A 20,384-nucleotide genomic window follows, 5' to 3' on the forward strand; every position below is an offset into this window, starting at 1 on the left:
CTTCTCTCTGTACACCAATGACTGCACATCTAAAGACCACTCTGTCAAGCTCCTGAAGTTTTCAGAAGACACCACACTGATCGCCTCATCCAGGATGGTGACGAGTCTGCTTACAGACAGGAGGTTAAGGAGCTGTCTGTCTGGTGCAGTCTTAACAACTTGGAGCTCAACAAGTTCAAAACTGTGGAGATGATCATGGACTTCAGGAGAAGCCCCCTCCACTCCCCCCACTCACCATCAAGAACAGCACTGTAACAACTGTGGAGTCATTCAGATTCCTGGGCAGCACCATCCCTCAGGACCTGAAGTGGGACATTCACATTTACTCTATTGTGAAAAAGGCCCAACAGAGGTTGTACTTCCTTCGCCAGCTGAGGAATTTAAACCTACCACAGGAGCTATTGAAACAGTTCTACTCTGCCATCATTGAATCCGTCCTCTGCACTTCATTAACTGTCTGGTTCAGCTCAGCTACCAAATCTGACCTCAGAAGACTACGGAGAGTAGTCCGGACTGCTGAGCGAATCATTGGTACAACCCTCCCCAGTCTCCAAGAACTGTACTCATCCAGAGTGAGAAAAAGGGCTGGCAAAATCACTCTGGACCCCTCACACCCAGCACACTCCCTCTTTGAACTGTTACCGTCTGGTAGACGCTACAGAGCTCTGAGCACCAGAACAGCCAGACATAGGAACAGTTTCTTCCCTCAGGCAATCCATCTCATGAACATTTGAACTCTTAAGACTCTTAAGCGCTAAAGTCGCAAAATTGTGACAAGACGTCATACTTCATGAAATAGACTGTAGTTCGTAATATGGTATAATATCTCATTTGTATTCCCTACCACTAGATGGCAGACATGTAGTACTTTGATTCTAGACCAAAATAGTTTGAAGAAATAGCAGAGCAAGTGAGCTATCGTGTCATTGATGGGGAAGCAATTCAGTTCATAGCCTGTGAGTAAATTGTGAGATTTGTGAGAGAAAAGCGCCAAATGGCTAATAAAAAGTTGTAGCGTGAGGATGTGTTGCACATGTTATTTGCCGATTCTGACTCTGAAGGGAAATATTTGCCTTTTGGAAATGACGATCGGCCGTCTAACATCTTTTCCGCGCAATGGTGCCGCCGTGCAAGGCGCGATCGTTCACAAAGCACAAACAAGTGATCATTTCAACACTTTGCCCAACGGGGATGGGGGTGGCAAGGGTGGACGTGGTCTTAGTGTCCATAGGAGAGCTGTTGCTCTCTGATGATTGGCCAGATTGCGCACGCTCTAAGGGCTGCCGGCAGACAAAGTACAGCAGTCAGTGTGGGGTAGGTCTGTGCGCTGTGCCATGCAATGAGAGGTACCATACTCTCAAGAAATATAAACTGTCACCTAGATACCTGATTGGGCAGATAGCTGGTCAACTGATCAAAAAATGGGTACAAGTTTTTTACTATGGCACAGTAATATAGTAATAATTTACTACTTTCTCCTGTTTTACTGTTGATTTCTTCTTTTCCTGATCATTTGGAATGAGGATAAAAAGACAAAAAAAAAACATGCAAATAAGTTCAAACATCCATTCAATATCTATTATTTCCTGAATATTATCAAATTCAAGAGGGCTGCCCCCTGATGACGTTATAATATGCTAATTAAATGAGTATATTTACACCCCACATAAACTTTCGGTCATGCCCAACATTATTCTAATTTACAGTAGATCTCTATCTTTAAGCCTTTTCAAGCCACAAGCTTTTGAAATCTTGATGTCAAAATCCAGCATTTTTTACAAAAAACCTGGCACCTAAAGGGTTAACAATAAACATGAAACACACAACACTGTGATACTTTTTATTTTGTATTTTTTTATTTAACACACATACTTACTACATTTCAAATTTGCACCTAACATACCTGTACATACTGAACTATACATGTCTATTTTGTATATTGTGTTTGTGCTATTTTGCATATTGTCCATTTTGTATATTTGTACATTATTATTATTATTTTTATTTTTTATTTTTATTATTATTATTAGGGATGCTCCGATCGATCGGCCGGAGATCGGTATCGGCCGATAATCACATTTTATGACTCGATCGGTACTCATACATTTGGCCGATCTCACGAACCGATCGCAATTTGATGATGTCAACGAGTGACGACGTATATGTTATGTGGGGACATATGCTGCAAGTCATCGCCAGTGTGGAAATGCTATGACGTTTCGAGAAACAATGAAAAATTAGTTATATGGCGTGTATGTTTTGCATGATGATATGATGAATGGGTGGTTCATTTTTAACAGCAGATTCAGTGACGTTAGAGCTGATCTGAGAGCCCAGGCTTTACGGCACGGGCACCGGAGCTGATCGCGGCTGCTCTATGAACATTTATTTATAAAACATAATATCTTCTTTGGCCATATTAGCCTACTCAATAGCATTAACAGAGGCTTTACTCCTTTTAAACTTTATCTGGAATGTCACCATTTCTGTCAGTGCAACTTCCCGATCAGGCGAACACACACACACAAAAATGAAATCATCTGCCTAATGAAAAAATTTATTTAAAAAAAATGTAGTTAATATTGCATCATTTATGATTTATTTTATCCACCCGCAACCCACCCGCAAATAATCAGAATGCATTTTTTATTACCCGACCCGCGGATTATCCGCAGTGCCCGTGGATAACCGTGAAACTACTCCGTTTTGCTCTTTCAGTAGTTTTAATGTTTCTATTTATTTTTTCCTCTTCAGTCTTATATTGAACAGTTGGTTATAGAATAGATAGATAAATAGATAGTAAGAAAAATAACTATATTTGCAGCATAGTTTTTTTTTTTTGCTGCTGTATTTTAGTGAAAGTAATCTATAATTTTGCCTCTCGCCATGTTTCTGTCGTTGTTAAAATAACTGCGGCAGCTCTTGAACTTGGTGCCGACGCACGTCCGGAGAGAGAGAGAAAGAGCACGGAGTTGAAAGGGCTCGAATATAAAGCTTGTTTAGCTTTAGATAAAAATACTAGAGTATATAGCGCTGAAAGATATTTACCATAAACGACCCTGAGCGCTTGTTATGTGAATCGCTCCGCTGTTTACATGCTGCTCACTTAAAATGGTGCTGCTGTTACGGCTCACGGTCCGGATGGATGGCAGGGTGCGGATGAGGCCGCCTTTTGAAAATCAGTTATATAAGTATTTAAGGATAAAAGACTCGAGTTGCTTTTAAATATTCACAAGTCCTTTTCCTCGAGTCGAGTAAAGTCTGGAGTCCTTTCAGGTCAAGTCAAGTCTGAAGGCTATAAAAATGCGACTCGAGTCCAAGCCCATCTCTGCCTTGGGTTGCATCAGAAACATTTTGTTTGCATTTATTTTTGTCTTATATTGAGTATCCTGATACACATGTTATGCATAAACACCAATTTAAAGTAATATTAAAATTCACTGTATAAGGAACAATTTTTGTGATTATTTATATAACATTATTACATATGTTATATAAAGCTTGAAGCATCAGAATCGGCATTGATATCAGCCGATCACCATGACAAGAAATCGGCATTCGGTATCGGCGGCAAAAGTCCTGATCGGAGCTTCCCTAATTATTATTATTATCTGTGTCCTGTCCTGTAGCTGTTATTCTGTTGCACTGTGGAGCTACTGTCACTAAAACAAATTCCTTGTATGTGCAAACATACCTGGCAATAAAGCTAATTCTGATTCTGATATATTAATTCTATTAAGTTTCACAAGCTGTTTAAACTTAATATGTAAAAATAAGGCTGCTAAGCATATATGCTTTTTAAATCTTTCCTTTTGACATCAATTGTAGAAGGTTTCCTCTTTAATTAGATGGTCCAGATCCCCCTAGTCCTCCCTAAACCTCTTTGTAATTCACACCCAGTACAAAACTGTTGTGATAAATCCTGTACATGTGAACGCTTTGCACAATGTGTTAAGTAGGTTCACAGTCTTATATTGTTTGTTTGTCCTGGAATAACCTTCTCACCAAATAATCATAGGCTGAACCCTATAAACACCCTTAACCATAAACTACGCCTGGAGTGAGACCCAAAAGACTGGTTTATAAAAATTTAGCCGAAGGTTTAAAATTTATAGTAACCCTCAAACCTCAAAACCAGCAGTAATATCATACTGGGGTAAAGCATGTGAAGGTTTTAGTCATTATAAATTACTATAAAACACAGATTATTCAAAATAATGCATCTCCAAGCTGACGGGAAGCATCAGAACTATGATGACATTATGAAGCTGCTTCTTTGGCTTATTAATACATTAATGATTCATGTGCACTCTTTTGAAGTGTGCGCAGTAAACATAAGGAATCGATTTAAGACAGAGCTGTTTAAAACCTAACCGTTAAATAATTAATTTAGCTCAGTTTGTTGTATTTTAATCAAGAGGACCCTGACAGTGGATGCGAGTTCAGAGTGTAGAAATGAGCTGAGAAAGTTTCGGTAACTTTTCCGATATGTTTGTTTTGCTATTTTAGAGTCACATTTTGGAAGAGTTTTGCCATTTATGCGTGTGTGTGTGTGCGCATGTCATGGCTTGCTTAGAGAACAGGAAACTTTGTGTCTAAAAATCTCCTAGAATAGCTCTGTCTATCTCTTTATTCCTTCTGTCATCCATTTCAGGTTCACTCTCTCCTCTCATCCTGTCATTCCCCTCCCATCTCTCCTGCACTTGGCGTTCTTATCTTATGATGTCAGATTCCCAACATCCCAGATTCCCACATCAATATTAAATGTGTTCTCTCTCTTTCTTTTATTTGAACTCTTCCTTCTCACTCCTGCAACAGAATACATCTAATCTACATTTTGCAGGGTAAGATGAGGTCCTGTTTGTTGTCACCTATACAAGGAAAACTTAGAGGAAGAGTGAATAGGTCTACTTTTTTCAAGGCATCTATTATCATTGGATAAAACAAGACTCTCATTTGATAAATTAAAATTTAGTGTCTGTGACAGAATGTCACAAATATACGGCTTTTTAAAATGTGATTCATTGGCTGTAGTTGCTTCTGGTAAGTAGGTGAGATAAGCTGAGGATGTACTTTTCAATTAAAGTCAAATTCCACATAAATTATTATCTTTCATCTATTTATTAATGATAATAATAAATAATAATAATATAATTGTATTCTTTCTTATGTGCTTTCATTTAGTGAAATGAAAATATAAATAAAAATTGTGGCCAGTGTAAAAACACACTGTAAAAAATATTTGTAAAAGTTGCAAAAAAAAAAAAAAGATTATTGGAGTACATTTTACAAGAAAATATGTTTTTATACTTATAGAAATTGTGTTTAATTCAATGTGTTACTTGCTGTTCTTTGTAATCATTTGCTAAATTTACTAGAAATTTCTGAGAGAAAACTGGGTGACACCTTATTTTAAGGTGTCTTTGTTACTGTCATGAATCTGGTCTATGAACTTCTGTTAACTCACCACCAGAGGTCACTCGCTCACCACATGGACTCTTGCACCACACTAACTGTTGCACGCCACCTCAGACTACAATTCCCATCATCCATTGCACTGACGACACACAGCTGATTGCACTGATCACACAGCTGATTGCACTGATCACACACCCTAGATAAACCATGGACTTCCTCTTCCTCTCTGTCGAGTATTGTATTGCGTTTATCACTCCCCTAGTGTTAGATGCCTTACCGAGCCTTCTGTGTGTATGTCTAGCTCTGAGTCTGGTTCTGCGTGTAACACTCTCCTAGTGTTAGCTACCTTACCGAGCCATTCTGTGTTTTCTAAGTCTAAGTTTAGTTTGTTTTGTTTATAGTCTCGTTTCCTGTTTCCCGTCCTTGTATTGTGGATTTACCCTTTGCCTTGCCGTTTGGACTCTGTTTGCACCTCTCTTGGACTACTGCTCGTATACCTGGATTATCTCTCTGCCTTGTCCTATTGGATATTGTTCACCGATCATCGACTCTCACTAGCCCTATAGGATTTCTCTGTGTCTTGCCCGTACCATACCTGTTTGCCGTTGTTTGGCCCTGCCTGTTTTTTGACTGTTTATTAATAAAAGCTTGCACATGGATCTGCACATCTCGTTCGCCCCGTTACAGTTACATTTCATCCATTTACTATTATAATAACAATAAATTGTGCATAATTACATGCAAGTAACCCTAATCCTAACCCTAACCATATAATAAGTACATGTAGTTAATTAATGTTACTCAGTACTTAAATGTATAATTACATGGTAACAAGGACGCCTTAAAATAAAGTGTAACCAAAAATTGTTTCTACAGCAAATTTCTTTCATAGACCTTTTGCCATGTGCTTAAATACTGATGGACACTTCCTGTTTATATGATTACATGAAAAAAAAAAAGCATGTACAAATACCTTGATGCAGGAGTTGGGTTAACTTGCTCACAGGTTCATCTTACTCACTCCCTTTACCTTGCTTCCTGCGTACCAAGCCATTAGCCATCGAACATCAGGCTGAACCTCCCAAAAGACGCATAACACATTCCACTCAATATTCAAAAAGGCATCTCACCAAATCCCTCTGTTTTAGTAATATCACATTACGACATGAACATTGAATTAGATGAGGCCATATCATTTTAAATTAATGAGCGCTCGATCAAAATGCCACTCTATTAGGTTAAGATGCAAAGCGCACATAGACTGGCGCACAGTCATGTGGGCGAGCTGATTCGATTAACAGGATGCGAGTACCTGTGCTGATTTTGTTGCTGTTGTTTAGTTGAATGTAAATGGAATTAATTACCAAAATGTCATCAGAGATAACTGCCACACTCTCACTGGAGGATAAAATCAAATATATTACACCTGTCTCCTGGGTCCCGTCCGTGTGTGTCTGCCTGTGTGCTGGAGTGTGTGTCAGCATATCTTCCCGAGCTCTGTGAGTAATGACTTGATGACACCGTCTAAGTCAGCCAACACGCCCCTTCCTGCCTTCTGCGATATTACCATATATCCTACAAAACAGTGACACACACACTCACACTCACTGGCAGTTGTCAGACAGATATTGATTTTATTTGCATGGTGTCTTAGGCTAGAAATATATGAGACTGTTTTATTGGAACTGCTGCAATGAGGCACCTGCCAAACCCAAATGCCATTACTCATCCCGGAAAGATCGATCACATCCTTATACGCATATACTCAGACCATGCGCACATATACTACCGCATGATGTTAATTCAAAAAGTTCAATATTGTGGTGTATATTATGGTTGATTGATATATAATGGATAAATGGGCATGTATTGAGCAGTGGATAGGCAGTCAACAGTGCAATCTTCAGCTTCTAATAGTTAATGTTTTTATCTTCCAGACTCTTCTGGAAACACAGAACATGTTGAGGTCATACATTTCTAACTTCACCTTTAACCTGGGATTTTCTGGAAAATTCTTCCATACAGGTAACTGTGTGTGTGTGTGTGTTTGTTTGTTTAAAGATAAAATATAAAAACTAACTGGTTGCAACATGCATGACCACACTGCTATAAAAAGGTGTTTTGTAATATTCTGATTGGCATGGTAACAGAACTCTGCCATAGCAACTCTGAAGTTTCTTTGGATCATCATGTTAAAGTTCACATTTTCTATTTTTGAAGTGTGTGTGTGTGTGTGCGCGTGTGGATAAATAAATTAAGTTTATATTAGTGGCACTAATTTCTTTTGCAAATTTTCAGGAAGAGACCAGTGTTATTTTAGTATCATTAATACTTTAGTTAAAGTTTTAGTAATTTAGTTTTTTTAATCAAAGTAATTAAAGGTTTATATATACATATATATATATATTTAAGTGATGCCTTGGCAAACCTATTAAATTAAAATTAAATAAGTATATAAGAAATTAAATAAGTTTAAGTGTATTTATATTTTATTGGTCACACTTTATTTTAAGGTCCAATTCCCTCTATTAACATACCATTAACTTCAACTTTTTCCTCAATAAACTCCTAATTTGCTGCTTAATAATAGTAAGGTAGTTGTTAAGTTCAGGTATTGGGTAGGACTAGGGATGTAAAATATAGTCATCCAGAATATGTGCTTTATAAGTACTAATAAACAGCCAATATGTTTATAATAGGCATGCTAATAAGCAACAAATTAATAGTGAGACATATGAATTGGTCCCTAAACTAAAGTGTTGATTACTTTTTGTTAATTTAGTTTAATTTTATTTCAAGTAATGAAATTTGTATTTTTTTGTTGGACTTTTTAATGCTTACAGTTATGCAGACTTAAAATCTGTAAAATACTTTCAAACTTTATATGTATGCGTGTGCGTGCGTGCGTGTGGTGGAAGTGATACTGCAATGGAAATGACATTCGTTCTTCCATAATGCCGTTAGACATTGACTAAGTGTTTTAGGAATTTAAGATTTTTAGAAATTTAGGAATGTTTATTGTTTTTAATTCCACAGGCCCAAAGGAAATGCCCAGTATGCTAATGAGCTAATGTTTGTTTGTGTAGGTACGCAGGAGGAAGATGATGGAGATGATCTGTTGTTGAAATACGTTGACGAGTTCTGGTGGTTTCCTCATATGTGGAGTCATATGCAGCCTCATCTCTTCCACAATGAATCCTCTCTGATGGAACAAATGATCCTGAACAAAGACTTCGCTTTGGTGAGAAAAACTGCACCTCTAACTTGCCCATACACAATCAGTGAACAAAACCATCATCCAGGTATTATCATATCCAGCAAAATACCCATTCACCTAAGGAACCATTAGCCCGCCAGCGAGTCGTGTCATTTACTGTGAGAAAATGAACACTAATTATGCATGTTTTACAGGTGCTTTGAGGCTTCAGTTGTTCCTCAAATAGAGAAGTGCCTCTTATGATTTTGACAGAATCATTGAAACCTACACACGAATGGTGGAGAGTGTGAGTGTAAGCGTGTGTGTGCTCTCATTTAGTTATCTCTCTGTAACATTCCTGCATTTATTTGTTCCCCTTTTTCTGTGAAGCAGCACTCTCATGTCACACTCACAAACACTTTTCTAGCAGAATGTAATACTCCGACACATACATTTACCCTTCATGTATTTCAGAGTGATACGCATACTGTAAATTGATGCAAGCAACCCGAGTGCAAATCCGGCTCATTCCATTTCCTGATCCCTTTCACTCGTCTGCTCCTTTTCGTTCCCTGTCTATAAAATGGTTGAGATATATCTCCTAAAACATATATAAAAAATGAGGAATGCCCTACTAAGACGTGACATTCAGATTTTCAAGAGAATTTCGAAGGAAGATAATCTAGCTGTATGCTGGCACACAGTGGGGTGATCATTGGCATTCCTCATTGTCACACAGCCTGTTTTATTTAGTTATGAGCTGTTTGGAAGCCAAACACTGCGGCTGAATCGTTAGAGAGGATATCTGCACGACCCACTGAACAAGTAAATTGTCACACAAGTAAACTACCCATCCATTGTGTTCTGCAGTGCAACTCTTGCACTTGTGGTGTAGTTTGGCCTTTTGTTTCTTTTTGTAACACTTTGTAATAAAGGTTCACCCAATAATAATTAAAAAAATGCTGAAAATGTATTAACCTTCAGGCAATTCAAGATGTAGATGAGTTTGTTTCTTCATCAGAACATCAATGGATCATCTGCAGTGAATGGGTGCCGTCAGAATGAGAGTCCAAACAGCTGATAAAAGCAACACAATAATCCACAGTTGACAATACTCCAGTCCATCAGTTAACATCTTGTAAAGTGAAAAGCTGTGTGTGACATAAAAAGCCAAGTGCTTTGAGCATGTGATGTAATGCTAAATTTCTTCAAATATGTTCTGCTGAAGAAACAAATTCAGCTACATTTTAGATTGGCATTTTCAGCAAATTTTCATTTTGGGGTGAACTACTTTAATGGTGAGTTACAGAAAAAAAAATTATTTAAAATTCTGTTTATATATTGATATGTATACAGCAACGTATTGTAGATGGTTGTGTACTATGTCAAGACTTCATCTGTACTGTGTTGCGTATTAGCATAAATGTCACTTGGCTGTTTGAATATTAGAAATACAGCCGTGTGATGTGAACGGCAGAGTGAGTGATAAACTACAGAGCGTAAACAAGCACTGCCTCTGTCTGAAAACATAACCGCCAGCTAAATTATAATTTGAGTCATGCGCTACGGCTTGAGCAGTTTAGCTAATAGTTTTTTATGCAAATGCAGTTTGCATTAAAATGTGACTAAAATTAAGATTTAACAAAGTTCTTTTGAAAATAATGGTTTGTTTCGTATAGCTGCTGATTGATTTATGCATATAATTATTATCTTTGTTGTTTATTTTCCCCCACATTATCATTTTCAATCATTTCATCTTTGTCCATAAAGAGGTCTTTATATTACAGTGAACGTTAAATGGCTTTTAGTGTGTTTAGATGTCTAAGAAATAGAAATATTAGAAATTAAATTAGCATAATATGTTGTTGTTGTTGTTTTTTTACTGTGGGTGTGTTTGTGTTTAAGTGTTTTGCACAAAAACTAACTACATCTTAACTACATTTTTCAGCAGCAACAAGCCACTTTTTTCTGTCAAGTAATGTAATGTAACAAAACAAGACATTTCTATATATCAAATTGTTTGCTTTAGATCTGAGACAATAATCATACACATTCTCCTATAAGGCTGTCCCATAATGTCCCCTCTTTTATTTGTAGTTTCGGTGTCAGATACACTTTAGTGATTCACTTTGTTCAAATGATTCATGAAATGAATTGAATAAAAAAAAGTTGATTCACAAATGCAAACCTCTGCTCGTGGCATCAAGTCTAGTGGTATTTTCTGTGTTTTTATCGCAAAATATTGCATTTAACAGTGCTGTTCATCCCTATATTTTTGACTCTAGTATTCAATTTTTTTTGCTGTATTTAGTGTAAAGGTCCTTGCACATTTTTCAGTTTTTTCATATTTGTCATCCTTTCCTGTCAAAATGCTTGCTACGGATGCAAAAACGCAGAAAATTGAACCTGGTCCGATTTTTTTAATGATGGACGAAAGTTTCGGAGGCAGTGTGTAAACGTGATTGACACAGTATGAGGTCGTATTTATTTTTTAACGTGTGAAAATTTCGGATGAGAATTTCGGACTGAATGTGCAAAGACCTTAAATGTAACTGTTTAAGTTTACTGATGTTTTAATCACTTTAAACATTAAAAGTCTATTTAAAAAAAACATTGTTTTGTCACAAACCCAGACTTTCTATCTTAAGATATACATCATAAAAATTATAATTAGTGTATAATGAAATAGAATAATTATAAATCATTTAACTGTTTATTGTGTGAAATTGAATCATTAGCTTGGTATAAAAAAGATGCCAATGGAAAGTCTACACCATTATAGAAAAACAAATATGTGTATGTGTGTGAGTTGTATCTCTCTCTAGAAGTCTAGATGTAACAGAAGTAACGACGCATCCTTTTTTCAATATTGTGACGCACATCTGAGTAAAGCAGATTATTTAAAAGAAAAAAGTAGGATGGGGTCTTGGTTCAGTTCATTGGTTGCTGATTGGATGTAGGCAGGCTTAATGTGATCTTAAAAAAATTCAACATATGCATGGATGAATCATTTACAATGAGATCAACATGCATTTAGAAAATAGATTGCATTTCATGCTGACTTTAATACATTTTCCTCTCTCAAAGCTGCCATAAGGATCTGTTCATAGTCAATGACAATCAACAAACTGCACACTTCAAAAATTTCCCAGGAAAAATCTCCTACATGAGTGACCAAGGTCAAGCAGTTAGCATGCGCTTGACTCTGGGCGCAGAGTTAAACAGACTAGTGTCTGTCAGCTCAGAGGGCAGAGACTGTGAGAGTCGAGCTGACAGAGAATTTTAATGGGCCACGAGCAGAAGTTTGATAATCTAGAGAAGACAGCTTTGATTTGCCTTTATTGGTTTGGGGGTTTGATTAAATCAGAGAGCTGTGCAGCTAAGCTAATAGACGAGTGTACATGAGAGGATGGAGAATGTGGGCGGCTGTGTATGTGTCTGTGTGTGTGTGTGTGTGTGTGTGTGTGTGTGTGTGTGCACGCACATTCTCTTGAGGGAAATTCTGTGGATTACTGGATCCTCATGATATGGAAGTTAAATCTGAGAATTCACCTCAAAATACAGTTATTGACAGTTCTTTAGATGTCTGTTATCTCACCTATCTGATTTTAATTAGTTAGCCCAGAGAAATTTAAAAATGAAAATGGATTTTTCATAAAAATCATAGTCTCGAATCAATAGCTCTGAGGTAGCTCTGTGTAACTCTGAAGATAAGTGTGAATGTGTGTGTGTCTCTGTCTGGGAAATGGGATTTTTGGTGATTTTGTCTACTCAAGCACTCAGCTGATAAATTAATACTAAATGTTTGTCTATATATATATATATATACACATACTAGCATTAATAATTTTCAAATAGTTTTTAATTTGGTATTGAAACTGGTTCCAAAGATCATTTGTTGTATTTTAAAAGAGCTCATATTAAAGAGCTGATTTTAAAGTCATGGCCATAAACTGCATATTTTAAGGAAGTGATCCTTGTCTTTTATTCCATGCCTTAATTAAATTGAAAATGTCCTGGAAAAGTCCTCAAAGTCCTGGAAAAGGATCACTGAAAAAGAGTGGGAGCTTTTCTGAATTTTGATTGGTGTTAAATACTTTGAAGTTGTAAGTCATCCACTTCAGTACTCGATTACTTGTGTATATGTGTTAATAAAAGATTGTAATATGCTTTTGTATGTGCATATATAATAAGGCAATAAAATATATTGCCTTATTATATATCTTTCAGCTATAAAATATATTTTATATATTTTATAGCGTCTTTCAGCTATAAAATATATTTATTTGTGAATATTTCTCTTTACAGGAGCATGGTATTCCAGTAGATCTGGGATATGCCGTGGCCCCTCATCATTCTGGTGTATATCCAGTCCATATTCAGCTGTATGAGGCTTGGAAAAAAGCATGGGGGATACGAGTGACCAGTACTGAGGAATACCCACACCTCAAACCTGCACGCCACCGCAAGGGATTCAGTCATAACAACATCATGGTACGGCTCAACATCTGGAGGACATATCATTGCTCCTCACAGAATTTGTGTGTATACGTATGACAAAAAAATTTCAGCATCGTTTTTTTAATGTGGAATAAAATTTATTTTCCCTGGGATCAAAATTGCAGGAAACAATCACACACTCAAAAGGTTAATATCACAGAATATTAATATTAGAAAGTGTAATAGTTTAATATTTGATTTCATCCACAGGCAGTGTCATACAAGATCCTTCCTCAAATCCTTATTAAAAATGTAGCGTGTTAGAATATTTTGATCTAGCTAACTAAAAGAACTTTTCTTAACCCGTTAGTGCTATGCTAGCAAGCTAAGCTGTCAATAACAAACTTACTTAAAGGTGCCATAGAATGCATTGCTAAAATATTTTAAATTGATCTCTGATATCTACAAGGTATGTGGCTTAGGTAAGGGCAAAAATTCTCCAGAAACGGTTTTACATGTCCATTTACAAGACTAGGATTTCTCCCTAGAATGAAATGGTCTGTTATTACCTTATTTGGAAGGGTCATGAATAATAATATAGAGCTCTGCTCTGATTGGTTGTTTCACAGCAGGAAGAAAACACAGGGAAAATATATATTTCAATACTTTCTCGCGCAGTTATATCGTTGGGTAATTATACTGTAAATTAAATGCGGGCATCAGGGAGCCACTATTAATATGCTTAATATTTCAAATGCACGATCGCTTTTTAGATTCACTTTCAGTTTCGAGATTCACGATCGCACGTACTCTGTTTATACTATGGAGTGGCAGTATTTAACACACATTTTACAAGATCAGATGCTTGTCAGTGGTGCTCAGGATCTGTAAATCATTTGCGATCATCCTCAGTCATCTCTCCTTACTCTGTTTATGTGTACTGTAATGTAACAGGCTACCGCTAGCAAGGAGCTAACCTAACCATGTCCCTTTAGTGGCTCGCGTTATTTTATTAGAACACGTTATTTGCTTTCCGTGCCTTTCTGAATACAGACTCCAACCCATCCCTGCACATCATATCCCCTGCACAGCCTGGAACATTACATTTGTTTTCATGATCTGCCATTTTCACTGTTGTCCTCGCTTGTTTCTTCACAATACCTGCAGAACTTCTGATGATTCGGCTGTGTAGGTTCGGCTGACCTAGAACACGGGCGGGTATACAGTATGCAAATGTTGGGAGCGTAACTATTAGTGATCCCGACTGTAACGTCACAGTCGGTGTTATGTTCTGATTCGCCTATTTTTCAGTGGTCTTTTTCATTCACAAGATTTACATAAGAAAGAGGAAACAATAGTGTTTGAGGCTCACAGTATATTACAGAACTGTTATTATTCAACTATGCCAAGGTAAATACAGTTCCCTATCAGTCGGTCACTCCGAGTCACGTCGGTGACCGACGAATTGGGATCTCGCTTAGAGAGACCAATCCCCTACGAGAGTATCTAAACAAGCCAATGGATATTGGCATGCGATTATTGCATCCAGCTGCCGCTAATCACAGCGTGAGTATAAGTAGGCAGCGGGTGCAGCGCATATTCAGCTTTTCGCTTCGGAGCCGAGCGTTCGTCGTTCTGCTCCTGACCAACCTACAGTGTCTGCAAGTCAGTGCGCTCTTCGAGGCATTCTTGTGCTGGTGGTACGGCGCGTCAGCGGCGGTGGTTATTCTTGTGTCGAGTGGATTGCACACATCAGGTTGCGCTACCCCCTGATTGTGTTGCAAGCAGCCATCTCCCCTGTGCGCTTCAGCACACTGAAAGAGTGATTTCTCTAAAAGAGCATTCACGGGTGCGTCTTTTTAAAGACGACGTTGCATCTGACAAACTTGACGTTACGTCTTTGTAAAGACGAGTTGGGTCTTGCTACAGACAACGTGTCACCCGTGCGTTTCTGGATGCGGTCGTTACCTGGCGCCAGGTGATGGTCATGATCGCTACCTCACGTGCCTGGGCAGTAAGCATGCTGAGGTGGCGTTCATGGATGAGGTATCTTCTCATGGGAAGATGATCATCTCGGAGTTGTGGGCCAGGCTCCGTTACCTCGACAAAGGGACGGAGCTCTGTTGCCGCTGCCTTGATCTGGTTCTCGTTCTGGCTGCAGACAGATGGGGACCACTTGAGGTGCTGGCATGGTGGTCTCAGGATTACAGTGGTGGCAAACCCTCCAGGGAACCAACCCTTGAGGGACCATCGCTCCTCTTGCGCTCCGAAACCAGTTGAGCTGTCAGTGGAACGTGCTGGGCACTCTACAAGGGGTGCACCAGCAGTTACCCTGGCGCTCCTCCTGACGACCGGACGTCGACTGCTGCATCGGAGGGTGAGCCGGAGATTTCTGGGCAAGAAGATTCGGCTGTGCTGCAGCTCCGGCAGTAGCAGTGCCTGAGTTGGATCTAGAAATCACGGCTATGCTTTCCCGGGCCACTGAGAGGGTAGGGCTCGAGTGGAGATCCCACCGTGTCCCGAGCCCTCGAGATTGGACGACTGGTTTCTCGGGGTAGCTTGCCCTGGTTCTCAGCGCCCTGCCCCAGTGCCTTTCTTCCCGGAGGTGCATGGGGAGCTTACCAGGTCGTGGACGGCACCTTTTACTGCCAGAAACCGCCCTGTTAACTCCTCCCCCTCACCACCCTCGGTGGTGGCGCAGCAAGGGGTATACGGGGTCCCCCCGGTGGAGCGGTCGGTTGCGATGCAGTTGTGTCCTAATACCGTCTCCACCCCGCGGGGCAAACCGTGCCTCCTCTTCCGGGCCTGTAGGTATTCGTCTGGCCTGTCCGGCGGTGCTTATGTGGCCTGTGGAGAAGCTGCCTCCACCTTACGCTACGGCGTTATTGCAGGTTCCTCAGGCTAAAAGCACTGAGGGACATGCACGGGGGTGGTTACGATCCGGAAGCTCTGAGAGCTTGGTACCGCTTCTGGCCTCGCGCTACGAGCGACGAAGGTGGAGCGGTCTCTGGGTCGTGCGATGTCCACACTGGTGGTCCAGGACGTTCACCCCTGGCTGTGTCTGGTCGACATGGGGACGCCGACAAAGTATCGGTTCCTCAAGGGCCCTGTGTCCCAGACTGGCCTCTTCGGCGACGCAGTCAAGAACATGGCCCAGCAGTTCTCGGCTGCTCACGAGCAGGCTGAGGTGATCCGACACGTCCTGCCCCGGCGGGCAGCTGCTGCCTCCTCCCATCCGCCGGCTGCAGCGCCCAAGCCTGCTTGTCGCCGAGGGCGGCCCCTGCGTCCGTCCCTGCTCCCGCACCGCATCCGCAGCAGCCTCCAGAAGCGGTGCCGTTGAGCTGGGCGTAGGCAGGCCGCCCCGCCCGTCCTGGCCCCCGTCAAACCTGGCGGTGAGCGGAAGAGCAAGAGGCCCGGGACGGGCGACCCAGTGAGAGAGAGAGGACTGCTTCGGGAGGTGGCGGATGCGCCTCCCCCTCTCCCAGAGGATTGCCGGGTGGAGATTCTCCTGTTTCAAAAATCTCGACAAGAAGCGGTTGTCTCTGCCTCTGGGTCCCAAGAGGGCATGGAGAGTCACGGACGGACCAACTCCAGACCGCACTCGTCCTCCTCTTTCGCCAGCTGGCAGCAGTGGGCGGTTCGAGAGCGTCATCAAAGGCCCTACTCACGCACCCTCTGCCAAACCTCGGAACCAGGTAAGCATGCACCGCACACTCAGACCCCTTTGGGCCGCCACGGGCCGTGTTCCTGTGTTCCACCTCGCTGCCCCACCGCGGGTACGTTGGTGGTCCCGCTGGTCCGCTTGTACGGTGTCTGGGTGCCTGCGCTACCCAGCCCGTCTTGCTGGCTCCGGTGGACCATCTGACTCGGCTATGCGGTTCAGTTCCCTCCCAAGTTCAGGGGCATCCACCTCACAGCAGTGAAGGCAGCTGATGCTCCTGTCTTGCGCGCAGAGATCACAGTCCTACTGGCGAAGGATGCGATAGAGCCGGTCCCTCCAGCCGATATGAGGTCCGGGTTTTACAGCCCCTACTTCATTGTACCCAAGAAAGGCGGTGGGTTGAGACCGATCTTGGATCTGCGTCTCTTGAACCGGGCCCTTCACAAGCTTCTGTTCAAGATGCTCACGCAGAAACGCATCTTCGGGTGCGTCCGTCCCCGAGATTGGTTTGCAGCGATCGACCTGAAGGACGCGTACTTTCATGTGTCGATCCTTCCGCGCCACAGGCCATTCCTGCGGTTTGCGTTCGAAGGACGGGCATATCAGTACAAGGTCCTGCCCTTCGGGCTGTCCCTGTCGCCCCGTGTCTTCACGAAAGTTGCGGAGGCAGCCCTAGTTCCCATGAGAGAACAGGGCGTTTGTATTCTCAACTACTTCGACGACTGGCTCATACTGGCTCAGTCTCAGGACCAGTTGTGCGAACACAGGGATTTGGTGCTCTCACGCCTCAGCCAGTTGGGCCTTCGGGTCAACTGGGAAAAGAGCAAACTCTCCCCGACGCAGAGGATCTCTTTTCTCGGTATGAAGTTGGATTCGGTCAGTCAGACAGCATGCCTCACGCAGGAACGTGCTCAATCGGTGTTGAACTGCTTGAATGCGTTCAAGAGCAGGACAGCGGCCCCACTGAGACAATTTCAGAGGCTCCTGGCATATGGCAGCTGCAGCGGCAGTCACGCCGCTGGGGCTGCTTCATATAAGGCCGCTTCAACACTGGCTCCATGGCCGAGTCCCGAGGTGGGTGTGGCAGCGCGGCACTCACCGGGTCCAAGTCACACCGGCCTGCCGCCGAACCTTCACCCCGTGGTCAGACCTTTCGTTTCTGCGGACAGGAGTGCCCTTGGAACAGGTCTCCAGGCATGCTGTGGTTTTCATGGATGCCTCCACCACCGGCTGGGGCGCCACGTTCGACGGGCTTGCAGTGTCCGGGGTTTGAACGGGCCCCCAACTGCACTGGCACATCAATTGCCTAGATTTGCTAGCGGTACGTCTGGCCTTGATCCGTCTCAGAAGGCGCTTACGAGGCAAGCACGTACTGGTCCGCACGGACAACACTGTGACCGTTGCGTACATCAACCGACAAGGTGGTCTGCGCTCCCGTCGCATGTCGCAATTCGCCCGCCACCTCCTCCTCTGGAGTCAGAAGCATCTGAGGTCGCTTCGTGCCATTCATATTCCGGGCTTGCTCAACCGGGCAGCCGACGAGCTGTCACGAGCTGCGCTCCCCGGAGAGTGGAGACTCCATCCCCAGACGGTCCAGCTGATCTGGAGACGTTTCGGACCCGCTCAGGTAGACCTGTTTGCGTCTCTAGAAACCTCTCATTGCCAGTTGTTTTACTCCCTGACCGAGGGAACACTCGGCACGGATGCACTGGCACACAGCTGGCCACGGGGCCTTCGCAAGTAAGCGTTTCCCCCAGTGAGCCTTCTCGCACAGATGCTGTGCAAGATCAGGGAGGACGAGGAGCAGGCTCTTCTCGTGGCGCCGTACTGGCCCACTCGGACTTGGTTCCCAGAACTGATGCTCCTCGTGACAGCCCCTCCTTGGCAGATTCCTCTGAGGAAGGATCTACTGACTCAGAGACGGGGAACCTTATGGCACCCGCGTCCAGACCTCTGGAAACTCCATGTCTGGTCCATGGACGGGACGCGGAGGTTCTAGGTGACCTACCCCAAGGGGTAGTTGACACCATCACTTCGGCTAGAGCGCCGTCCACGAGGCAGGCCTACGTCTTGAAATGGAACATGTTCGTCGAGTGGTGCTCTTCTCAGTCGTCCTTTCCTTTTTGCAGCAGGGGTTGGAGCAAAGGCTGTCTCCCTCCACCCTTAAAGACTATGTGGCTGCGATTGCTGCCAACCACGACCCCGTGGAAGGGAAGTCGGTGAGTAAGCATGACTTGGTCATCAGGTTCATTAGGGGGGCAAGAAGGTTAAATCCTCCTCGGCCCCCCCTCTATACCCTCTTGGGACCTGTCTCTAGTGCTCGAAGCACTACAGCAGGCGCCATTCGAGCCTTTGCAGTCAATTGAGCTGCAGTTTCATTGGCCTCCATCAAGAGGGTAGGGGACCTGCACGCATTTTCGGTCGACGATTCGTGCCTAGAGTTTGGGCCGGCTGACTCCCAGGTAATCCTGAGGCCCCGGCCTGGCTATGTGCCCAAGGTTCCCACTACTCCCTTCAGGGACCAGGTGGTGAGCCTGCAAGCGCTGCCCTCGGAGGAGGCAGACCCAGCCCTAGCTTTGCTTTGTCCCGTCCGGGCCTTGAGATGCTACGTTGACAGGACACAAAGCTTCAGGACCTCAGACCAGCTCTTTGTTTGTCACGGAGGCCGGCAGAAGGGGAAGGCCGTCTCCAAGCAGAGGATGGCCCACTGGATAGTGGACGCCATCACCCTGGCTTATCAGGTACAGGGTGTGCCCTGCCCGTTCAGGTTGAGAGCTCACTCTACTAGAGCTGTTGCATCCTCCTGGGCGTTGGCTCGTGGTGCCTCGCTGGCAGATATTTGTAGAGCTGCGGGCTGGGCGACCCCTAACACGTTCGCTAGGTTCTGTAGCCTTCGTGTGGAACTGGTTTCCTCCTGTGTTCTCACCTCAAACGGGTAGAAGCACTGAGAGGCCCCGGTTTCGGGTCGGCTTGCTAAAACTGCTTCAGAGATTCTGTAATGTAGACCCTGTCGAGTTCCTCCGTCCCCTCGGCAGTCAGACGTGGCGGAGCGTCTGACGCCAGGCCCTCACTCGTTGAATCCATGAGAACCGGTAGAGGGCTGGGTTCCATATGAAAGGCCTAGTTGGATCCCATATGTGTATAGTCCACGGTATAGCCTGAGAGCCCGTGTTTCCCCGGCAGGTCTTCTGCCAATCTCCATGAGGTACAATTTCCTCTAATTTTCCATATGCGCCTAAGGTTGATCATATGCGTAATTGCTCCGAACCTCCTGCGGGAAGGGCGAGCTTCCGTAACGTCCGGTTCCAACTAGAACGGGTACGTTTTTCCCAGTGTTGTCCAGTCTTACTGAGTGGGTAGTGCCATGGCAACAGTAGTTGGTCTTCTGTGGTAGCCCTGACCTGCGCCAAAAAATAGGGGCTCAGGAGGCTTCCACAGGACAATTAAAGGGTCAGTATCCGTGGCCCTTTGGTAGGGATCCCAATTCGTCGGTCACCGACGTGACCCGGAGTGACCGACTGATAGGGAACGTCTCGGTTACGTATGTAACCCTCGTTCCCTGAAGAAAGGTACGGAGACGTCACGTCCCGTCGCCACGGCTGCTGTACCACCGCTGAGCGGCCAGGTCACCGGCTCGGCTCCTCAGCGAAAACCTGAATATGCGCTGCA

The 20,384-nt window shown here is 43.3% G+C and overlaps 1 protein-coding gene across 1 annotated transcript in view; it reads left to right on the top strand.

Moving 5' to 3' along the window:
• LOC306873966 (bifunctional heparan sulfate N-deacetylase/N-sulfotransferase 4-like) overlaps positions 1–20,384 on the top strand; it is a 74,272-nt gene that overhangs the window by 20,992 nt on the left and 32,896 nt on the right. The window contains exons 3-5 of the mRNA XM_079423588.1: positions 7,356–7,443; positions 8,505–8,659; positions 12,923–13,108. Coding sequence (XP_079279714.1) covers positions 7,356–7,443; positions 8,505–8,659; positions 12,923–13,108 — 429 coding nt within the window. The remainder of the gene's footprint in view (positions 1–7,355; positions 7,444–8,504; positions 8,660–12,922; positions 13,109–20,384) is intronic.

This window comes from Barbus barbus, assembly GCF_936440315.1.
Source record: "Barbus barbus genome assembly, chromosome: 8".
NCBI lineage: Eukaryota > Metazoa > Chordata > Actinopteri > Cypriniformes > Cyprinidae > Barbus > Barbus barbus.